Source organism: Cynocephalus volans, chromosome 11 (assembly GCF_027409185.1).
Source record: "Cynocephalus volans isolate mCynVol1 chromosome 11, mCynVol1.pri, whole genome shotgun sequence".
Lineage (NCBI taxonomy): Eukaryota > Metazoa > Chordata > Mammalia > Dermoptera > Cynocephalidae > Cynocephalus > Cynocephalus volans.
In genome coordinates, this window is record NC_084470.1 from 20,516,704 (window position 1) to 20,537,891 (window position 21,188).

The following is a 21,188-nucleotide window of genomic DNA, read 5'->3' on the forward strand; positions in this document are numbered from 1 at the left end:
GTAAGGACTCAATCATGAATCATTTTTGTAATGCATTTTAGGTATAACCATTTCATGAAGAAATTCTTAAATTAGACTAGTGCTTTTTTTGTTTAAGACCCCAGAAGTTTAGAATTTCATATCTGGAAAGTTAATGCTGTTGGGTGGAAGTGGTGGTGAGGTGCAGTCAGTTGCTCTGGAAAAATTGCTGCTCTGACTCCACACGTGAGGATGCTTTACTATTTCCAGCTACCTGGTAAGGATGAGATCCCAATTTTTTGTTTTTATAGTTTCATGCTCCTGTATTACTATTGTTATTCAGTGGGTGATTAAATTTCAGTTGTGAGAACCTCTGTGTTGAAGAAACCAGGGACATATACAAGTTTATCATGATTGTAATTCTGTGACAGATGGCTGATGTTTCATAAACCCTTTTCAATTTTAAATGCTAACTTTTGTTTTTACTCTCAGCTTTTGTTGGCAACTCTTGATTATATGTAGTACTTGCTGTTACTTGTTCAGGAGCTGACTTTTCACTCTTTGTTTGGTGTTTGAATAAACAAAGCATGATCTTTATAATTTTATGTATGTTTTCATTCAACAAGTACTTATTGAATGCTTATTACCTGTAAGGTTGAGAAGCTTCTCTACTGAAGATAATCTCCAAAGGCTGCTCTGAAGTTATTTGCCTAAAGTAATTCTAGGACTAGTGACTGTTAATAATATCTGCAGTGACTTTGTGTAGTTTTGTTTATGTCTATGACAGCTTTTATCAGTTTAGAGTTCCTCAGTAAAGGGACCTCTCCATATACTGTAGTGAGACAGTACTTTAAAAAATCATTGCCCGTGCCCTGAGGGTGCTTACAGTCAATCCATATTTAAATTTCCCAGATTTTTTTCAAAGATAGTTTTTGGGTTTTTTTATAGTTGATTTGTTCAGATTAATAGTGGATTTGGTCCTAAGTGTTCTTCTATTCTTTAACAGTCCTTCTACCACCCTCCTCCCCCCTTTTTTGTTATTGATTAGCTGGAGAAACCATATCATTTATTCTATTGAATATCCCACATACCGTACCTGTCTGATTGCTTCCTTGAAGTGTTTAACTTCTTCCTATATTTTCTGTAAATTGGTGTATAGATCAAATCTAGTGCCTTGATTAGGTTCAGTTTTGGTTTTATTTTGTTTAAAGCCAAGTGTATCTATAGGAGTGTACCCCTATTGCATTTCATGAGAAGATATAATGTCTGGTGGTTCTGCCTTTAGTGATGCCAAGGTTGCTCAGAGGGTTCAGGTAGTGTCAACACAATACATTCATTGTAAAGTTCTCTATCACCTTTTCACCTCATTATTATCATTTTTAACATCCATTAATGGTCATTGCCTAGATCCATTATTTTATTAGAGGTTGCAAAATTATCATTCATTTTGTATTTATTAGCTAAAGTTGTTCTAAAAAATTTAAAAAAAAAAAAAAGAAAAAAGAACTTATCCTCATTGAGTATTCGATTACCCTGAAATACAGTTAGTACAGACAGGTTACATGTTTGATTTACTTCCTCATTCTTTCTCAGCTGTCAAAATAATGAGTTGATCTTAGCAGTCTCCAGTGGTGACCAATGAAGGGTTTGTTTAGTGTATCATTATTAACTCATATATTTTTATATATTTAATGTATTTCAATCCATGGAAGTTATTATTGTTTCTAATGCTCAGAAATGCTTAAAGTTGGCTCCTGTCTCTTTTGACATGACACGGTCATTCCTTGCATAAATGGGATTTGAACCTTGGTTTATTTAACTTCAGTGCGCATGTTCTTCCAACTGTTATTGTTGTGCCTCTTGAAGAAAGCCCTTAAGGAATAGGTGAGACGTAAATGGCACAGTTGAAGGGTGCATTTGTTGGGGCAGGGGTTTGATATAAGGAGCTCATTCCTCGTACGAACATAGGTCTAGCAGCAGGATGGCAAAATGCACTTGTGGTGTAAGGTCTTGGGCTATGGAATGATGAGACAGGCAAAGAAAAACAGACCAGGGACATAGCACAAAGGGCCTTGCCAGCTGGGTTGAGGGATTTGATCTTTTTAATGGTTAGTTGGTAGGTTGTGAGGTCAATAGAAAATTATTCTTTTTGAGATGAGATCGGGTGCATTCATGGGGTATGACCATAGACCGAATTATTTTTCTTGAGAGAAGGTCCTCTTAATTGCCATTTTCGTTGGAGTTTGCAGAGAAAAACTGAGCCTAAAAAACTAATACTTTCTAAATGAAGTCTGGAGAAAATCACCTGTTGAGTGGTTGTTAACTGAATTTCTCAGGATCTTTTCATCCTTAAACACACAGTTGTTTCAGATGATGTATACATATCTTGAGTTGAATTAATGTGGCATTAAATTTGTGTAGTGATAAATACATATATTTACATAATTTATTCTTGATGACCTTACTCTTGCTTTTTCTAACATACCACATTATTTAATTGGTTTTCTATGACATTACTAGCTATATTGAAACCCAAGGACTAATTATAGATTGGTGGTTTTTATAATATTTTAGTGTAAAATTGGCTAATGGCTGTTTTGCTACATATTACTTACTGATTTCTAGGTCCCCATGGTTATGAATGTGCTTCAATTTCATAATGCCTCCTGCTATGGCAGACATCCTTGACATCTGGGCAGTGGACTCACAGATAGCATCCGATGGCTCCATACCTGTGGATTTCCTTTTGCCCACTGGGATTTATATTCAGTTGGAGGTACCTCGGGAAGCCACCATTTCTTATATTAAGCAGGTATGTTAATAGGCAGAATTTCTGTATACTTAACTTACTATGTCACTTATGAGAAAACATCATTCTATTATAGAAAATGTTATTAATGTAAATAATGAGGTAAATTTGAGGGAAGTTTAACCTTTAGGTTGTTACATTTTAAAGATTTTGATACATGCCTTGTCTTTTTTTGGACATATCAAACATGCTTATTCTAACTTCTACTTTTAATTTGTTTTTAATCCATGTATGGTAGCTGAATTAAGAAAAATTGGCTTACGTTAGCTAGTTTGAAATGTTTGTTTAGGTTATTCAAACTGTCAAGAAAATTTTGAGTTAAAATCTTTGTAATTACTGTGTGAGCTTGTCATGCTTTTTAAAATGTGACTTTTGGTTGGTTTCCTCTTCTTTCCTTCCCTCTTCCCCTTTTTTTCTCTCTTTCTGCTGGCACAAGGATCAAACCCTATATCTTCCCCTCATGGGTTTCATGGTGATTCTGGGGGAAAAAGTGTTTTCTGCTGTTCACTAGATTTTCTACCCCCAGTAATGAGTTGTATGTGCTCATTTGGAAGCAAATTCGTATATAAAAATAAGGCTTGCCTGTTCTGTTGTATTAATTTTTCAAGTGAGTTGATTAGTGAGTGCATTGATTTGTGAAGACCAACAAATTGTTTTTTTGAACTTTCTCTTTAATGTTTTTTCAAATAGCTGAACCCATTGTGGAAGTTAGGAATTATGATATTTTTAAGAAAATGTATTTATGGTAAATCTTTTTAAAGCTCTTGACTTTGGACAAGCCTTTTAACTCTTTTCCAAACTTCTTCATCAAGAAACATGGGAATTCCAAAACTGCATCATCCTTGAAGTAAAGAGAAAGTACAGAATTGATTTAGGCACTTAATAGGTGCAGAGCACACCTATTTTTATAGCCACCAGTGACAAATATGGATGCCTTTGGCTATACCCGATGCTGGATGAACCATGGATACCCTCCTGTTTTTCCTTTTTTTAATTGTAAAATACACATAACATTAAAGTTAACATTTAGTCATTTTTAGGTGTACATTCGCAATGCTGTGCATTTTTCATCATCTCAAACAGAAACTCTGTACCCGTAATAACTTCCCAGTCCCTGGTAATCTCTTTCTAGTTTGCCTCTCTGAATTTGCCTGTTTTAGGTACTGTATATAATTGGAATTACACAATAAGTAGTTATGCTTTTGTGTCTTGGCTTATTTCATGTAGCATAATGTTTTCAGAGTTCATCCATGTTGTGAACGTATCATAATTTAATTTCTTTTTAAGGTCAAATAATATTTCATTGCATGTATATATGACATTTTGTTTATCCATTCTTCTGTTGATGGACATTCCAGTTGTTTCCAGCTTTTGGCTATTGTGGATAATGTTGCTGTGAACATCAGTGTACAAATATCTGTTTCAATCTCTGCTTTCAGGGTTTTTTTTTCTAGGGAAGTGGGACCCCCTAGAAGTGGGATTGTTGGGTCATATGGTAATTCTGTGTTTTAACTTTTTGAGGAACCTCCAAACTTTTCCACAGTGTCTGCACCACTTTACATTCCCACCAGCAATGCATAAGGGTTCCAGTTTCTCTACATCGTGGTCAGCACTTGCTATTTTCCATTTTTTAATAATAGCCATCCTAGTGGATGTGGATGGTATTTTATTGTGCATTTCCTTAATGACTAATGATGCTGAGCATGTTTTCATGTGCTTATTAGCCATTTGTATGATTTCTTTGGAGAATTCTCTTTTCAAGATATTTGCCAATTTTTAAGTGAGTTCGTTTTTGTTATTGTAGGAGTTCTTTATATGTTCGAGATGTTAACCTCTTATCAGATATGTGATTTACAAGTATTTTCACCCATTATGTGGGTTACCTTTTTATTCTCTTTATAATATCCTTTGATGTATAGAAGTTTTCGTTTTTTTGTTTTTTTTAAAAAAATTTTGGCCACAAAACAAGTCTTAATACATTTTAAATATATTTTTTTTTTAACAATTCCTATTTTATTTATTTATTTATTTTTTGTTTTGTTTTGTTTTGTCGTTTTTCGTGACCAGCACTCAGCCAGTGAGCGCACTGGTCATTCCTACATAGGATCCGAACCCGTGGCAGGAGCATCGCTGAGCTACCAGCACCGCACTCTACCGAGTGCGCCACGGGCTCGGCCCGAGTCTTAATACATTTTAAAAGACCAAGATCATAGAAAATATGTTCTCTGACCAGAATAACAAAGAAATTTAGAAAATTCACAAATGTGTGGAAAGTAAATGATAGTCTCCTGAATAAACAATGGGTAAAAAGAAAAATCACAGGGAAATCAGACAGTACTTTGGAATAAAAATTAAAGTGCAACATATCAAAATTTATAGGATGCAGGCTCATCCACTGTTTAGAGGAAAATTTATACTTATAAACATATTAAAAATAAGAAAAATATCAAATCAGTAATGTAAACTTCTCCCTTAAGAAAATAGAAAAAGTGGAGCAAACTAAACCAAAAACAAATACAAGTAGGATATAACAAAGATCACAACAGAAATATATAAAATAGGGAAATAAAAAACAATAGAGAAAATCACAAAACCAAAAGTTGATTCTTTAAAAAGATCAACAAAATTTGTTTGTTTGTTTGTTTTTGTCTTTTTGTGACCGGCCGCACCGCGCTCAGCCAGTGAGCGCACTGGCCATCCCTAACTGGCCATCCCTATATAGGATACGAACCCGCGGCGGCAGCGCTCCCAGCGCCGCACTCTCCCGAGTGCGCCACGGGGTCGGCCCAAGATCAACAAAATTTGCAAACATTTATCTAGACTGACCAAGAAAAAAACAGAGAAGACCAAAATTACCAAAATCAAATAAACCAGGATCATTATGGTTTATTGTAGTGGTAAAATTTAGTTTCTTTCCTTTTCTTGTTTGCATTTTTGTTCTATCTGTGGGTTTTGTTCTTTCTTGTTTTTTCATGGTAGTGATTGTCATTTTTCACATTCTAGCCAGATGCAGGACTTCCTTGAGGATTTCTTGAAGGTCTGGCTATGTGGTGGTGACCACCTACTGTTTTTGTCTAGAAAATACACTATTTTTCTCTCATTTCTGAAGGATAGCCTTGCTGGGTATAGTATTCTTGGGTGGCAGTTTTTTCTTTGTAGTATTTCGAATATATCATCCCATTTTCTTCTGGCCTGTAGAGTTTCTGTTGAGAAGTCTGGTATTTGTCTGATGTGGTCTCTTATCCTTATAGGTGACTTGACACTTTTCTCTTGCTTCTTTTAAGATTCTCTTCTTTGTTTTTGAGCTTTACCAGTTTGACTAGAATGTGTCTTGGAGAGGATCTTTTGGGGATGAATCTGTTTGGGGATCTTTGAGCCTCCTGGATTTGAAGATCCGTGTCTCTCCCTACACCTGGGAAGATTTCCGTTATTATTTTGTTGAATAGGTTTTCCATGCATTTTCCTTTCTCCTCTTCTTCTGTAACACCTGTGATTTGAATGTTTGTGGGCTTAGGGTTGTCTACTAGCTCTCTTAGATTTTCTTCATTTTTTAAATATTCTTTTGTCCTTTTCTTGTCCGCCTGGGTTATTTCAAAAAGACTGTTTTCATGATTAGAAGTTCTTTCTTCTGCTTGTTCTAGCCTGCTGCTTAAGCTATTGTTTGTGTTTCATATTTTGTTGAGTGAACCTTTCAATTCCATGCGTTCTGCTACGTTCTTTTTTTAAGGTATTAATCTCTTTGTAAATTTCTTCCTTCATATCCTGGATTTTTTTCTTGTTTTTATGTTGTCTAACTGAGTCTTCCCATATCTCAGTGAGTTTCCTTAATACTGTTGCTTGGAATTCCTTTTCAGTCATTTCAAGTGTTTCCTGCTCTGTGGGGTCTGGTATTCGAGAACCAGAATTACTGGTATTCTTTTAGTGATGTCATATTTTCTTGGGTTTTCATGTTTTTAATATCTCCAGGTTGATGTCTGGTCATCTGGTAAAGTAGTTGTTTCTTCTATTACTCTGGGGTGGGCTTTGAGAAGAGATATGCCCTCTTCTTTTTCTGGTCTCCGCTGGTGACTCTCCTTGTGTCAGTGCAGTCAAGTGTTGGGTGGGCTGCCTGTGCTCTGTCTGTGGCTACTGCTGTGGCATTGAGCCACTTTATCAGCAGCCATGGCTGTGTCAGTGGTTGCTACCCGTGCTGAAGTGGTGTTTTAAGTGTGTTCATTTGCCTGCTTCTGGGTGGGGTAGGGGTGGGGGCTGCCCTTGGCTCTTGCCCAGGACTCCAGGTATGCTCTCTTCCATGCTTCTGGGCAGTGGGGTCTGCTCTGGGCTCCTTGCTTAGGACCCCAGGGGTGCTCTCTTATCTGCTTCTAGGCAGAGGGGGCTTCCCTCGTCTCCTTGCATAGAACTCTGGGCAATGTACAGAAGTTTTTAATTTTTAATTTTGGTGAAGTCCCGTTTGCCTGTTTTTTCTTTTGTTGCCTGTGCTTTCTGCTGTTGGTTTTATGTAACTGAATCTGAGGATTGGCCACAATTTTTACTCTAGGTCTGTTATCTCCAGCTCTTGTCTTTTGTACTGGCTTCTGTCAAAGTATGTAATCCTTCTTTGTGTTTGTATGGTGAACTTCTTTTACATTATCTCATTCCGAAGAAATGGGAGCGGATGGTGAGAAATTGTTCTCATCCTGACAGGACAGTGTTAGTAAAGATACCCCCGATGAATAGAAAAGAATGCAGGACAAAAATAATTTAAATTTTGTATGGGGGAAATGATACATACTTTAAATTTTTAATTGTTTTTATTACAAGTTGTTTGTGTTTACAGGAATGTTAAATATGAGAGTTCTCATTGATTGTTACTCTTCATAGATACTATGCTTTTAATGATTTTGTTTATGATGCGTTTTTTACGTGTTGTGCCATAATATTACTTTAAAAACATGGGATAATACCATATGTACTCCTGTAATTTGCTGTTTTAAAAATAAACTTCAGTATATCATGGATGGCTTTCCATGTCAGAATACATTTCTATTTTCACAGTTCTATAAATATTCTATTATTTATTAGATCAACATTTATTGCTAAATATTTGGTTTGACTGTAGTTTTTGATTTTTATAAACAGTCCTGAAGTGAGCATCTGAGCATTTATCTTTGTTTACTTGAGCATGTGTTTTCATTCCAGAATATGTGTTTTTTTCTGCAGATGTTATGGAAGCAAGTTCACAATTACCCAATGTTTAACCTCCTTATGGAAATTGACTCTTATATGTTTGCATGTGTGAATCAAACTGCTGTATATGAGGAACTCGAAGATGAAACACGAAGACTCTGTGATGTCAGACCTTTTCTTCCAGTTCTCAAATTAGTAACAAGAAGTTGTGACCCAGGGGAAAAATTAGACTCAAAAATTGGAGTCCTTATAGGAAAAGGTAATTTTTAAAAATTTTAGTGTGAATTCTTAGTATATCTGTTGTTACATGTATAAACATGTAGTAAGTATATTCTAAGACATTGCCTCTCACAGTGCAGTCCATGGACAAATGCTGGTCTGTAAATTGTTATCAGTTTGAGATAAGGTAAGTACAGAAATTGTCAGTGAATGTTTAGAAACTCCTGATAATGTGATATTGCCTCAGCATCCAAGGACTTATGTTTTATATGTCTTTTTCTTTTCTAATATTTTATTTTTATTTTACAAATGTATTGGTCTTTGATGGATTAGAAAGAAAAAATTGTTCCTTTACCTTAAATATTTTGAGAAGCTGTTTTCTAAGAGATACATCCTTAGTTTCTTATGAACTGCCCCTGTAGTATGTTTTTTAATCTGACATTCTTACCTTTGCTCCTATTATAGCACAGGGGTCTGATATATATTACAATTGAATTTCTCTTTGTATAAACAATGAGCCATATTTCATGCAGTTGTTATTGTATAACATTTTTTTTTATGTAGTGTGCCCTGCAGTTTGAATGATCAAGAAATAAGGAGTGTTTTATAGCGTTAAGCAGTTTATATGTTAACTGTTTTATACATTGAGTTTTTTGGCATAGCTAGAAAATCTGGCATTAGGATGATATATACAAATTTATATGTTAACATTTATTTAGGTACTTGAGTAGGTCTGTTTTAGTATTTTAGATTGAATTTTCACTTTAACTACTTAATGAGTCAATTTTTGCAGTTGCTGATTTGTCTGTGATGAATACAACCAGGACTTGGTGAGGTCATACCGGGAAGACAATAAACAATTATTTGAGTTTGAATTCAGGAACAACTGTTGCTGCTGTTTCTCTCTGAAGAAAACAATAGAAACTGAACAGACATTACTACTCTGAAAAATACCTTTTCATGAAAGATGATGGGCCCAATCATTTTATTTTCTATGTTTACTTTAAATAATTATTTACAGAGCTGCTGTTTGGGTTCTGATTATTATCTGTAGTGAAGATACATGCCACCTCTGCATTAATTTCTCTAAACACCCAGTAAAAGCATCTTACTTAGAGGATTTTTGTCAGCATCCTGAAAAAAAAAAAAACACACACAAAAAAAACCCTGAAAACTTCCTTATTTCCCCTGACCTACCTAAGCATGTGGCATATCTTAAGTGAGGGAAATACATAGTCTACAGAATTTTAACAATATATTTAGTATGAATAAATTGTTTACTCAGTACTTTTTTTAAATAAAAATTATATTTGACTGTAAAGTATACAATAGTTTTATCTTAAGGAAAATTTAAGATTTGCTATCATATTTTCTTAAAATAAGGCATGTAGGAAATTAATAGTTTTAAAATTAAATTTCTTGGCCTAAATTCTTATTTTTGTCAAAATTTCTATTTTTAAGACCTCTTTGCAGTGGTTTCCAAATTCAGCCTGCATTAATTTCTTAAAAAGTGGATTCTCAGAGATTGGGATTCAATGAGTCTAGGATGAATTAAAGATATCTATATCTTTCAGCTGATTATAACAGTTATATGAACACAGCCTCGTATTTATAATATGTTGAATAACATTACCAGAATAGTAGTGCTTGCAATTCAGTTGTATATGTTGAGTGTTTAAAAGGCAAAAGATTTACACGATCTGAAGAGAAACCAGAGTATGTTGAGTGTTTATAGTTGAAACTACAGCAGTGACCTTGGGTGATATGGTTTTTGATTGGAGCTCATGATCGAATGGGAAATATGGATTAGTAAATAGACAGTTAGAATGCAGTGTATGAACTGCTGTGCTGAGTAAATGAGGATCACCTTCAAATACTGTATCATCTTAGTTATCTTTGGTATCTAAAACTGTCAAAGCTCAAAGAAGTAGAACTCAAAGAACTAAAGAGTAGAATGGTGGTTATCAGTGGCTGAGGGGTGGTGATTCAGCATGGATGGGGAAAGGGGAACATGTTGGTCAACGGTACAAAGTTTCAATTAGATAGGAGGAATAAGTTCTGGTGCAGATCTGCCTGGCTGGTTAGCTCTGTTGGTTAGAATGCAGCCTTCTAACACTAAGGTCAAGGATTCAGAACCTTGTACCAAATTGCTGAAAAGAAAAAAAAATTGCTGGTATCTATTGCTTAGCAAGGTGATTATAGTTAATAATAATGTCTTGTATATTTCAAAATAGGTACGAGAGGATTTTAAATGTTTTCACCACAAAGAAATGATAAATACTCAAGGTGACAGATATGCTAATTAGCCTGATTTGGTCATTCTACAACGTATACATGTACCGAAACATCACATTGTATCCCATAAATAAGTACAATTATTTGTCAATTAAAAAGAAAATAAAACTAAAAAAAGGGTCACCTTAAAACAACTGGGTGGGTCAAGGATGGCCTCTTAGAAGACATATAAGGGTACCTCAAAAAGTTCATGGAAAAATGGAATTAAAAGATAATATGAATCTTTCTGTGAACTTTTTGAAGACCCCTTGAACAGCTAAAAATTTGTTGGGTGAAGGGAGTTTGAGAAAGGAAAAGCAAAAGGGAATGGCATGTGTGAAGGATGGCTTGTTCAAGGAATAAAAGAAATTGATTATGGTTGGTTTAAGGGTACAGCTAAGACGAGTAGGAAAGACTGGAGAAGCAGCCTGCTTCAGAGCATGCAGAATTGTCCATGTCATATTAAAAGTAGAGATTTAGTCTTAAGAGCACATGGGAAGCTATTGGAGCAATTTAAGTAGGTGAGTAATGTGATCAAATGTGCATTTCAGAAAAATTACTCAGATTGTATAATGGAGAGTGGATTGGAGGGATTAAGACTTCTAGTAGAGAAATTAGTGAAAAATTGATGTAGTAATCCAAAAGAGGGATGATGATGGCCAGGATTAGGTTAATGGCTGCAGGAACTGAGAGAAGTGGACAGAGTTGGGAAACATTTAGAAAGTGGAGTAGACATGCCTTAACAGTGGATAGAGAGTTAGAGAGTTTGATTTTTATCAGACGTACCCAGTATTTTATTGGGTACTCATTTTTCTTCTGTGAACTCACCTGGCATACCTATTTGTGAATAGAAAGAATATTAACAATGCTGGGAAAAAGCTCTAAAATGCTTCAGCTAGTCTGCCCAAGTTACAATCTATTCATCGCTAACTTAGAGTAATGCATTTTTATTCCTGATCTAAAACTATCCAGTAAATTATATGGTACCCTCAAGATTTTACTTTTGATTTGTTATGCAACTTAAACATTTTAACTTTTCTATATTTAATATCACAAAATAATTCTATTATTTATTTCTGAAATAACAATTATTGTTTTTAATACATATAAGTAAAAGGACAGTGCAGATTATCTAGATAACCCTTAGTAACAGCATACATTCAAATAATATAGTATAGATTGGTTTTATGGAGTAAAAAGTAACCTGCCTCATTGTGCCCCCATCCCCAGTACTATGAAATACTATTAATAGTGTCATCTCAAGTATCTTTCCAAAACAAAAATTTATGCATATTCTTTCTTTTGAATTTGCATAAAAGGGATCTTACCTGACCCATTCTGTTTGTACTTTTAAAATATATCCAGGGCTTTTATCATACCAACACATAGATCTATTTTATTCTTTTCATCATGTATACCACTGTATAATTGTATGAATGTATCTTGATTTATTTAACATGATCTTAATAATGGACTTTAGGTTACTTTTTAATTACTATAAATAAAATTAAAGTGAATTTTCTTGTATTGATATCATGATATATTTGTGCAATTATATCTATATGTTTTGGAAATAAACAAATAACATCTAAATGAGAACAGAGACTATTCAGAGTTTGCTTTAGTAAACGAACTTATGTTTGCAGAGACTCAAAGGCCGGCAGGGGAGTGGGAAAGCTATTAGTCGGGGGGCAGGGAGGAAGGCCTCAGGTACAACTTATTTGAGATTATTGGCATTGGGAAGCTGGAGATGGGCTAAGTAGAAGCAGGGCATCTCTTTTTTTTAAATTAAATTTAATTTTATTAATATTTTTTTTTTACATTCCATGATGTTGTTGCAGAACAGTTGGGAGGGAGGGGGAGAGGGGAAAGGGAAAGGAAATGTGATGGAAGAAGGAGGAATGAGGAGGGGCAGGATTGAGGACTGTGACACCCCCCACATTCCCACAGGGGAGACCGGGGGGCTTCCAGCAGTGGCTTGGTCATTGCCAGGCTACGTGCAGATGTCAGAGGGGTGTGGGGATGTGGCAAAAGCCCTTGCCCCCCACCTTCCCAGCTCAGGAACCCAGGGCCCTTCTTGCTATGGCTCGGTGGTCGTTGCTGGGCTGGTTGCTGGTGTTGGAGAGGCATGACTGAAGCCCTTGGCCCGCCACTGCCCCGGCTCAGGAGAGCCTGGGTCATCTCCTGTGGGGACTCGGTGGTTGTTGTTGGGCTGGTTGCTCTTGAGGGGGGACATGACAGAGGCCTGAGGCCCAAGGCTGCCAGCTCCCTACCACCCTGGCTTGGGAGAGTGCTGGGCGAGAAGCAGGGCATTTTATATGATTGGTTTGTGGAGTGTACTTGGTTTTCTTGGTTGATCCTGAGTCTCTTAGGTTGAAATTTCAGTTGGTGGAATTGAGAGGTCAAATGATATGTATGTATGTATGTAATTTCTAGTAAATACTGCCAAATTGTCCTCCAAAAAGTTAATCCTAATTTAGTCTCTCACCAAAAGTCTGTGGGGAATGCTTGTTTCTCTCTACCCTTTGCAGCAGAGTATTATCAAACTTTAAAATGTTTGCCAATTTGATTGGTAACAATTAATGCACATATAGAAATTTATATATAGATAGATTCAATGTTTTAGATATTTACTAGAAAAATCATAAGTTTATGAAAAAATTGTCATATATAGTTGTCTTCATGGCAGAATTAATTCAAAATTATGTACAGCAAAGTATAATTTTATGTTTATGGGATTTTTTTTTTTAGTGTATGGTTTCATTTATACGAAATATCCAGAATATGCACATTTATAGAGACAGAAAGTAGGTTAATGGGTGCTAGGGGCTGGGAGAAGTGGCAGGTGGGTTCTTATTTTGGGATGAGGAAAAAAATTTTTTTAAAAAATTTTTATTGAATCGTAATTGATTATACATATTTTTGGGGTTCAATGTTGACATATGTTGATCAAATCAATATTACTAGTATATATATTTTTAAAAATTGTACTTTTCTTTATGCCCCTTGTCCAATCTCTCCCTATACCGACTCCCTCCCTCCTCCCTCCTCTGATAATCCTAGATTTCTTCTCTCCCTCTGTAAGAGTAACGCTTACTCTGTTGATTTGTTGCCTGTGTGATCTGTCCAATGCTGAGAGGTGTGTTCAGGTCCCCCAATATTATTGTAGAGCAGAAATTTCTTCTGTCACTCTGGAATGCGCTTTGTGGAGAAAGATATCCTCTTCTTTAGTCTCTGCTGGTGACTCTCCTTGTGTCAGTGCATTCCAGTGCCTGGTGGACCATCTGCATGGTGGTTGTGGCATCAAGCCACTTTTGCAGCAGCCATGGTTACTGTGGTGGCTGTGGTGGGCCACTCACATGGAGGTAATGTTTTTGGCATGCTCCTTGGCACTGGCAGTGTTCCTGGTTGTGTGGGGGGATCCAGTCCCTGGCTCGTTGCCTCAGGAACTCAGTCAAGCCCTGAGATGCTGGTGGTGTGCCTGGTTGTGGAGGGGGGGGGGGTCAGTCCCTGACCTCATGCCTCAGGTCCCTGGGTGCTGGTGGTGTTCCTGGTTTTGGGGGTGGGGGTGGTCTGGTCCCTGGCTCTATACCTCAGGTCCCCGGGCAGGCCTCAAGGCCCTGGCAGTGTGCCTGGTTGAAGGCAGGGGGTCTGGTCCCTGGCTCCAAGCCTCAGGTCTCGAGGTTGGCCCCAAGGCTCTGTTGATGTGCTTGGTTGTGGATGGGGGTGCAGGAGATCTTGATTAATATACTGTAACTGTTGAAAAATCACAAACTGAAGATTCATTGTATAAAATTTCTTTAAGTTTTTGTTTGCTTTTGTTTTTTAAAAGACTTTATATTTTTAGAATGGTTTCAGGTTCATAGTAAAATTGAGAAGAAAGTACAGAGATTTCCCATATACGCCCTACCCCATACATGCATAGCTACACCCATAGTTTATTAAATTTTAAGTTAAATAATAATTTGAGTTTTAGGTTTTTTCTAATACCCGTACAGTATTGGAACAGTTTTCAGATTCTTACCCTTTCTCAGATATTTCAAATGTGATTTACTTGATTCGTAAATAAAACTGTGGATCTTTTATATGTGGATTGAAAATGTATATTGTGAATTTCATTGATTATAAAACTGGTAACCAAACTACATTTCTTCATGAGGTTTCAAGTTTGTATTCTTTAGAAATCTAATTGTATGTTTTCTGTGCATGATATTTATTATTTTATCTGGCTTATTTTTTGATCTTCCATGATATTTTCCTGCCTAGTTTGGTCTGCTTGATAAAAGCCAAACATCCAAGTTAGTTTTTGCTGAATGTTTTGTATTCTCTTTTATTATTGTTAGCTACTGAAAATGACACTTTTAAAAAATGTGTTTAGGTCTGCATGAATTTGATGCCTTAAAGGATCCTGAAGTGAATGAATTTCGAAGAAAAATGCGAAAATTCAGTGAGGAGAAGATTCATTCGCTTGTGGGATTGTCTTGGATGGACTGGCTAATGCAAACATATCCACCAGAGCACGAACCATCCACCGTTGAAAATTTAGAAGACAAACTTTATGGAGGAAAGCTCATTGTGGCTGTTCATTTTGAAAATTGTCAGGTAGTGTTATATTTTTATAAAGAAATATTTTGTAACAGATCTCTGATTTTTACCTAAATGCAGTTCCATTCCTAGAAGCATCTCTTGCTTGCCCAGTAAACATTATTACAAAGATTTAAGATCTAAAATTTAGATTTAAGATGGAAATATATTTAGAATTATGTGTAACAGTCTAAAATGACATCCTTTGCACAAGTACGATTTTTTTCTTTTGCTTTTTGGTGGCTGGCCAATACAGGGATCAAAACCTTGATCTTGGTTATCAGCACCATGCTCTTCCAAGTGACCTAAACTGGCCAGCCCACATATATAATTTCTTGATGTAATGGAATGGTAGTTTAGAACAGGATTGGCAAAGTGCACTGTTTAAATTGGTTTTACATTTTTAAAGGGATATAGAAAAAACTCAAAGAATTTTAAAAGGTTGTTTTTAAAAAGAAGCAGGAAAAAAAGAAAGAAAGAAAGAAAAAGGAATATGCAACAAGAGACCCATATGTTATCAGAGAAGCCTGGTCTTTTATAGAAAATGTTTGCCAACTGCTGGTCTACGTAATGTTCTTTATTGCAGATATTTTTTTCTCAAGTGATTTTCTTTTGTCTAATAAAGTGAAAGACCTGATCAAAATGATCTCTTTTTCCATATTCTTACATTGACATTCTATGAATATGTGAATTATGTGGTGATATGGAATCGGGCAATTGTAATAAAGTGTATATACAGCTTTTCCATGTCTGAATATTTATAGCAATAATACAAACATTATTATGCTACCACCTTTGTTTCAAGTGTGGTCATTTTATCATCTAGGGTTTGGTCTTAGATTAAGGTTGGAATTCAAGGATGTTTTGTTTTGTTCTTGAATTTTACAGTGATTACTGTAACAGTGATAACCAGCATAACAGTAGGTATTCTGTGTTGACACTTATACTATGCCAGGAACTATATAAGGTATTTTTCATATATTCTTCAGTTCCCACAACAACCCTATAAAGTGTTGTCTTTTCCTCATTTTACAGTGAAGAAACTGAAAGAAGTTTTATGTTTTGTGCCAGGCCTCATGGCTGGCTAGTGGTAGAACCAGGATTTTATCCAGATGTCTTTGGTTTTACCCAGTTTTCCCTCTTCTTAGACAACAGATTAGTAAGTGTTTATTAGGACAAAGGTAAAAAACGATCCTTCCTTCAGGCATTTTCCCTAGAGAAGCTTTCTCATCCAGGGAAAAACACCATTTGTCATTCTATTCTGAGATATGTTGAGACTAAAGTTCAATTTATCTCAAGATTTGAGTGTCATAAAATATGTCAGGATCAAATTTAAAATACTGTTTAGGGACTTCTGCAAGGTAGAGAGATTTGGAATAGACAAGTTTATTGTCGAAAGATGATTAGAATTTAGCTTAAAAGCACTGGCTCAGGGTAATTTGCCAGCCTAGGTCAGTCTGAATTTCATTACAGGTGGGTCAAATCTCTACTGGATATACAAATTTTAATGTAATCATCCTTGTAACAAAGTACATATGAAAATAAGTGTTTTGAATAAAGGAGCGAGTTGGAGATATCGTGAAATTAGTGGATTCCAAGAAGTCATAGAATTTAAAGTCGAAAAGAGTTTACCAATCATCTAGTCAGATTTTTTATATCCTGTAATAATTATTTTTATAGTCCCTGATATCTTGTGTCGCTGCCGGGATACATTCAGTGCTAGAGGGGAGTGTTCTACCTCCAGTGCTTACATTGTGGGCAAGCATACATTTAAATTTTGAATTTAAAAAGCTTTTAAATTCAAACTTACCTTATATGACTTTTGCCTATCTTGTTATAGTTTTTTGTTTTAGACAAGTTATTCATGCAATCTTCTCTTCCTTCTTCATGCCGTATATTCAGATAGTTGAAATATAGCTATTCTGCCTCTTCCTAGTCTCCTTTTCTTTAGGCTAAGCATTTCCCCAAGGATTAACCCAAAAGTTCTAACTTTTGGATTGTATAGACTAGTAAAGTCTTTAAATAGTCATTAAATAATTTTTAAAAAGTCATTAAATAATTTTGTGAAGTCACTTAGAATTTATAGATTTTTATTTAGTCAAGTAAGGACATTTTTTAAAATCCAAAATTATAATTTATTACCAATAGCATTTCACAAATGAATGAACAGTTTGCCACCAAAAAAATAAAAATGACAGAATCTCAGAATAAAAGATGGCTGGCAACCTACTCCACCATATATTCTTTCTCCCTTTCCCCTTCCCTCAATAAAATTCTCATTTGGCCATTTCATCATCAACTGCTGATGACCAGTACTGATCTTTGTGAAGTAGTGTGTGTGGGGAACATTAAACTAAAAATGAGACAGAATATAACAGGGTGTCCATTTGGGTTGAAAAATGATTTTCTGGGATTGGTAGTAGAAAAGGTAGCTAGCAATTTCTGTGAAAAACATCAGAAATTTTAGATGATCACAGTTAATATCAGCCAGCCTTAGAACATGGTTTTTAAGAAGCAAGATAAATATAATCATGGGCTTATTGTGTCTCAGTTTTATAGAATGACAGTCCCAGCAATCAAATCACAGATGCATTATTTTTAATTCCAAGAATCACAGTTTGTAAAGGATACCAATGAACCAAAGCAATACTTTCAAACCTGTTGGGTTTTTTTTTTTTTGGCCTAAGCCAGCTTAAGGGATATGAAATAATTCTGTCACTAAAGGTAGGGGCATATGTAATTTGAAATAGTCCTCTGTCAGTGGGGAGGGCTGGAGAAGGAAGTATAAGGATGTGGAGAGTTTTTTGTGGAGGAGGGGGGTCATTCCAGAGAATATATCAGAAGCATGGCCAGAAATGCGGGAAACAGTGAAGCATGAGAGTAAAACTGTCAAGAATAAGTGTTTCCCCACCCATGTAGTTATTATCTGAATTACCACAGTTGTCATAATATAGTCACTAACTAATGAACTGTGTTGCTCCTTGCTAAACAGAATTATCTGTCACTACCCATATGTTTAGTGTCTTTGCCTGATAGTCTCTAGTCTATAGCTATTTGTAAACATTGAGAAATACAATATAAATTGATTGCCATGTAACATTACAAGTCTTACGAAAAATGCAATGTTTCATAAAGTCATTGAAAGTGATGTTGAAGAAGTGCTGGAAATACAGGAAAAAGCAGTCAACTTGAGTTCTGAGTCCAGTTACCAGTTCTTTAGAAGACATGAATTTAACTTTCAAGGGATTAAGAGAGGCCTTTGGTGAAAATTTCGAAGCTCCTGGTACTGTGTACAGTTTCATCTTATAAATGTATTATAATCTATTTATCCATTGTCTCCTTGATTGCATCTTCCTCATAACTGGTGAGAGTGAACCTCTTCACATACGTATGAAACATTTTTATTTCTATTGTTTTTTTGTTTTTGCCTGTTTTCAAAATTGGGTTGTATTTTTCTTCTTAATTTGTATAAGTTCTTGATGTTTATGGGGTAAATCCTTTGTTATCAATATGTGTTGTAGACATATCCTACCAATATGTGGCTTATCTTTTCATTCTTTCTTTTGTTTATTCTATTTTGCTTGCTTTTTATCCTCAAATTCTACTCAGTGTTCAGATTTCTTCAATTGTTGTATATGAATGAATACACAAACGTAACATATAAGGTTCAGCACTGCAGTTGTGTGAAATAATGCTGCTCTATATATTTCTGTTGGGAATATACCTAGAAGCAGAATTGGGGAGTCATAGGTATATATATATATATATATATATATATATATATATATATATATATAATCGGTTTTAATAGATATTGCCAAACAGTTTTTCAATTGATTGTGCCAATAGAAATTTATTTCTCATAATTCTAGAGGTTGGGAAGTCCAAGATAAGGCAACAGCAGATTTCATGTCCGAAGGCCAATTTCCTTAGCTGTGTTCTAATAATTTGGAAGAGGAGAGGGAGTTCTTGGGAATCTCTTACATAGGGGCACTAATCCAATTTATGAGGGCATTGCCCTTAGGACCTAATCACATCCCAAAGTCCCCAACTCCAAGTGCCATCACACCAGGGATTAGTTTTCTACATATGAATTTTGTGGGGACACAAACATTCAGTCTGTAGTAGGCACCAACTCATATAGAAAATATAGGAGAAAAGTAAAATACTAGAGAAAATGGATGTGAAATACCTAGTAAGTTTAGGTTGAAAAAGTTTGAATTTGAGATACCTCGTAGAAAAGGCAGGTGATTTAAATTAATTTTAGTGGAAAATATTATAAAAACAACGTTAGGTCAGTATAGAGATTTTTTTTTTCTTTTTATTTTATTGGTTATGAATATTCATGGGGTATAAAGCTGAACATCACCACTCGTGCCCAAGATGTGATAGCCAGATCGGTACTGGCAGCATGCCCATTACCACAATTGTGATTATACCTCGTGACCCCCACCCAATTAATCCCTGACCTCCCTCCTCCTCCCTCTTTCCTGCACCCCACTTTGTATCCCTAGGTCTGCTCTCTCCCTCTGCAAGCCTAACGCACCATTGTGGTCTTTCTTTCCTTCCTTCTTTCTCTTGTCACTCCCACTTATGAGTGAGGACATACTGTATTTTTCCTTCTGTGCTTTGCTTATTTCATTCAACGTAAGTTTCTCCAAGCTCATCCGTGTTGTTGTGAATAGCAGAATTTCATTCTTTTTTATGGCAGAGTAGTATTCCATTGTGTATATATACCACATTTTCCTTATCCAGTCATTCATTGACAGACATTTAAGTTGGTTCCATGCCTTGTCTATTGTGAACAGAGCTATGATGACCATGGGAGTACAGGTATCCCTTTGACATGATGATTTCCCTTCCTTTGGGTATATACACAGAAGTGGGATTGCTGGATCGTATGGTAGATCTATCTAGGGTTGTTTGAGAAACCTCCATACTGTTTTTCATAGTGGCTGTACTAATTTACAAACACACCAACAGTGCAGGAGGGTTTCCTTCTCTCCACATCCTCGCCAGCATTTGTTATTTTCCATCTTTTTGATTATAGCCAGTCTAACTGGGGCGAAGTGGTATCTCAGTGTGGTTTCAATTTGCATTTCCCTGTATAGAGAATTTTCTAACAATCACAGTCATTCAGAGTAGCAATTGGCTGCTTTGGGGGATAGTGAGTTTCTTATATCTTTAGTATTTGATCATATGGTGGGAAATGACTTTGGTAGATTATGAGAAGATTCAGGAATTATTAGATAATTTGTAATATCAATCTGTACCATTGGATTTTATGATGAACAGGTTTGGTAATGCCTCATCCAAACTATATCTTCATTTTTCACTTATTAAAATTTCTGTATGTCTCTCTTTATATGTTTGTAAAATTGGACAGAATTGTTAATTTATGGTTTAAGCGACATAAAGTATGAATCTCTTCTTACCAGTGATCAACATATAAGTATTTATCAATATGTACTAAATTCAAATAGCTACAGGTTTTGTAACTTTCAAAAGAAAGATGTTCACTGGAAAATGCATGTGATGGTACTATCAAATGGCAACCTTTAGTTAAATATTTATCTTACCTGTGGTACCTAAACTGTGACACTATGGATACAGTAAGATGACTTACAGATTATCAAAAATCTTAACAAATTTTACGACATATTTATTTATTTATTATTTTTTAAACTGAATGTTTAATACATTTGTAGGAATAGAAGAAATGCAACAAGGATTAGAATTTTATGATATGCATTACACATTTATGTTAAAGGTGTTTCATTTTTCAAAGAAGTTTCTCCTATTTCCCTCTTTTCTGTCTTCTTAGAGCAATAAATAGTAATTACTAGTCTCATGGGTAAGCTGCTCCATTGTGTTGGACAGTAATTACATCTCTGTGTTTCACATCATTATCTTCTCCCAGAACCCTTCAGAGTACCTTTACAGCACAGTCTCACAGTGAAATTGTACTCCACTCAAATCAGAAGAGCCTAAAGTAATTAGAGCAAACAGCACTGAAATTCATGTGAATGAATGCTCGGGGCACAAGAATTTTTAACTACAGATTTAGTAACAGAGTGTCTACTGGCACAAACCTTCTATTTGTTTATATTGTTAAAACTGCAATAATAGAAATGAAAGCTACATTAGTGAAAAAGGAACTCAGGAAAGAGGTCATTGA

General features: G+C 35.5%; 1 protein-coding gene across 3 annotated transcripts in view; it reads left to right on the top strand.

Annotated features, from left to right (window-relative positions):
• The window catches only part of PIK3CB (phosphatidylinositol-4,5-bisphosphate 3-kinase catalytic subunit beta), a 160,834-nt gene that overhangs the window by 59,593 nt on the left and 80,053 nt on the right, over positions 1 to 21,188 (top strand). For 2 of the 3 annotated variants that reach the window (XM_063114478.1, XM_063114479.1), the window contains 3 exons: positions 2,584 to 2,770; positions 7,967 to 8,192; positions 14,805 to 15,028. In XM_063114478.1, the coding sequence (XP_062970548.1) occupies positions 2,600 to 2,770; positions 7,967 to 8,192; positions 14,805 to 15,028 (621 nt within the window). In that variant the 5' untranslated portion in view covers positions 2,584 to 2,599. The remainder of the gene's footprint in view (positions 1 to 2,583; positions 2,771 to 7,966; positions 8,193 to 14,804; positions 15,029 to 21,188) is intronic. The other variant, XM_063114480.1, reaches the window with a different exon arrangement.